This window comes from Lytechinus pictus, chromosome 13, assembly GCF_037042905.1.
Source record: "Lytechinus pictus isolate F3 Inbred chromosome 13, Lp3.0, whole genome shotgun sequence".
NCBI classification, from domain to species: Eukaryota; Metazoa; Echinodermata; class Echinoidea; order Temnopleuroida; family Toxopneustidae; genus Lytechinus; species Lytechinus pictus.
Genome location: NC_087257.1, coordinates 4,632,501 through 4,635,228, shown reverse-complemented (window position 1 = coordinate 4,635,228; position 2,728 = coordinate 4,632,501). Strand labels below are relative to the sequence as shown.

Below are 2,728 nucleotides of genomic sequence, written 5' to 3'. Positions count from 1 at the left end.
TCCACATTCAGATATTTTCTGATTTTACGATAAAAATGCCAATAAAAGGAAAGGGGGGGGGGGGGTACATGTATCTTCCAATGAACAAACATATATTATGTGGAAGATTAATGGGGGGAGGGGTATTCATGGGCGACCAAAGATTTTCAAATCCCCTGCTCATGACGCTTTTTAAAAATCGATCGCTTTCTTTTGGTATTTTCCTTTTTCTCCTTTCACCTACTTTCTTTCTTTCTTTCTTTCTTTCTTTCTTTCTTTCTTTCTTTCTTTCTTTCTTTCTTTCTTTCTTTCTTTCTTTCTTTCTTTCTTTCTTTCATTCATTCATTCATTCATTCTTTTCTTTATATTTCCTACCTTCTTTCTTTCCTTCTTCCTCCCTCTCCTTTTTATTTCTTTTGTTTCTTCTTTCTTCTATTCGTTTTCTTGTTTTTATTATAAATTTCCTTTCTTTTTCTCTTTCAGTCATTTTCGCACCTACTCTCTCACTCACTTTCTTTCTCACCTTCCTCCCCGCTTTCGTTCCAATCTATTAAAGGTACCGTACTTGAACCGTGGGCAATTATTATGAACACATGCACACACAAAATTATGAATTGTTGTATATTTAATCTTTATTTTGGTGAAACGAAAACACAATAAATTTCACAAAACCTTTCGTTGAAAGACGTTTTTAAAGTAAAGAAAGAAAGTTCTTCTGGTGGTCCCTCTTTTTTTAGGGGGGGGGGGGTGGGGAGGGGGAGTTAAACAAACACAGATTATATCTTTGAAGAACGTAGATACAGGTGGGTGTTGGAGGCAGGGTAATTTGATAGGTGAGATGGGGGTGGGGCTAAACGAACTAATGGTGACGTCATATATTTTCTCAACTGAATGACATATATAAAGGGGTTATACAAATGACTCAGACCTTTCTTGTTGACGCTCTTCTTTTTCTTTCTCTCCCTTTCCCATATATTGTTTTTTTACCACTTGAAAATCATGGAGGATGAAGGGGGGGGGGGGGAGGGAGCAACCCTGCCCCCACAGAGCCGCCCTGGATACGTTTATCTACAATACTTTATCTTGTTCATTTCAATAAATATGTCAGCATTTAGAGATATTGAACTCGATTTGATAAAAAGTTCGTTTTTTGTTGTTGTTGAAGTCCTTCATTTACTCGACTGCTCGGGGTCCGTGGAACGGTTTTCAAGGGGGAGGGGTCACCATGCATAAAATCACAATCTGATGGTCAATTTTACGTTCAAGTACACGGCTTGGGTAAAAGTGGGGGCTCAAGCCCACTCAGCCCCCCCCCCCGGCTCCGCGGCCCCTGTATTGTGTCCTCGCTGGAAAAGAAAAGTTTATGGGGACCCGAAATCCATCTCAAGGCCAGAGCCAGCCATTTCCTTGTTGTAAAGCTCATCGAATCGTTTGTTTTGATCATCTGAGAAATAATTCTTCCAGTCTCCCACAATACCTGATGAAAAAATATCATACATATTTTTATAGAGCCTACCTTTTTGTTATAAAATAGTAATGAACATTTTTTATTCAAAGTAATATGGTAAATTCGTATATGTTTTTACAGAAATCTATTTCGTTCTATCTTATTCACTCACTTTTGAACTATTAGCCCTTTCAGCACTCGACAATGTTCATCGTTATAAACATGGTTAAATGCGTATAATTTCCATATGGTCAATCACATAACTTTTAAGTTATGTGACATATTTTACCTCAGAAAGTATTTCCTCAACCCTCAAGTATATTTCTACATTCAAAGGGAAAATTCATCTCACAGTCGTTCATTATAACCTGGTACCTCTACCAATGTAAATACGTTATCAAATCCATTTTTTCCCCAATGAACAAACTGAAGTGTAAAATTTGATATTTCAATATTTTAATCAACAATATAATTTCAGGTAACATCCTCTTTGTTTTGTGGCTGTTAGGTTTCTTGTCCACTGTAAAAAAAATGTTAAATCAACATTTGAAGATTGGAAGAGTGACAACTCTTGCATTTACCACTTTAAATGATTCGACCCAACATTTAAATGTTGGATTTAGCTTTATAAGGTTGAATATGTTGATTTAACATTTCATTTTTTAGAGTGTCGATACACCGAATGACGGTTCTTTTTTTCTTGGGGGCGGATGAGGGGGGGGGGCGTTTGGGATGGAAACTATTGACCCTCGCATTTACTTTGAATTATTTACCTTTTCTCATGAAGGATTTGTTGCCCTCATCGATGCGCCCTTTAATTAGAATATCTGGATTCGATGAGGAGCTTTCTTTCATCGCCTTGAATGTTGATGCATCCGCTATCTTCTGTATGATGTCATCGATAAAAGATTTGCCCATGAATTCGGCGATTTGTTTGACGGCTTTCGGGAGATCCTATGCAATCAGAAGAATAAACTTGACAAGGACAAACTCATAATGGAATTGGCGTAATGATAATAAAGTCACAAGGTTTGTTTGTATACGATCCACTCCATGAGTGAGCGAGCAAAGAGAGCACGCACGGAAAAAACACCTTTCAATATTTTGTCAAGATTTGGCCTCCATAATTACAAAAGTAAAATCAATGAAATATATTTCATTGCAACATTGCTGCCAAATTTATCATATTTTTTTGTATATTCAATTCAACTTTATAATTATTATTATTTTACATGAAATTATGTCGCTTTGATCATGGACATGCTTTGAATTGATACAGATATAATTAATATCACCTCATCA

At 36.4% G+C, this 2,728-nt stretch overlaps 1 protein-coding gene across 2 annotated transcripts in view; it reads right to left on the bottom strand.

Annotated features, from left to right (window-relative positions):
- Positions 1-586: 586 nt before the first annotated feature.
- LOC135156394 (sulfotransferase 1C2-like) overlaps positions 587-2,728 on the bottom strand; it is an 8,994-nt gene continuing 6,852 nt past the window's right edge. Inside the window, exons 7-9 of one of the 2 annotated variants that reach the window (XR_010295519.1) lie at positions 2,200-2,380; positions 1,204-1,456; positions 587-1,014 (exon numbers count right to left, since the gene is read on the bottom strand). Coding sequence is in view for 1 of the 2 variants with exons in the window: in XM_064108785.1 (XP_063964855.1) it covers positions 1,341-1,456; positions 2,200-2,380 (297 nt within the window). In the remaining variant the exon portion in view is untranslated. Of the gene's footprint in view, positions 1,457-2,199; positions 2,381-2,728 lie in introns of both variants that reach the window. The other variant, XM_064108785.1, reaches the window with a different exon arrangement.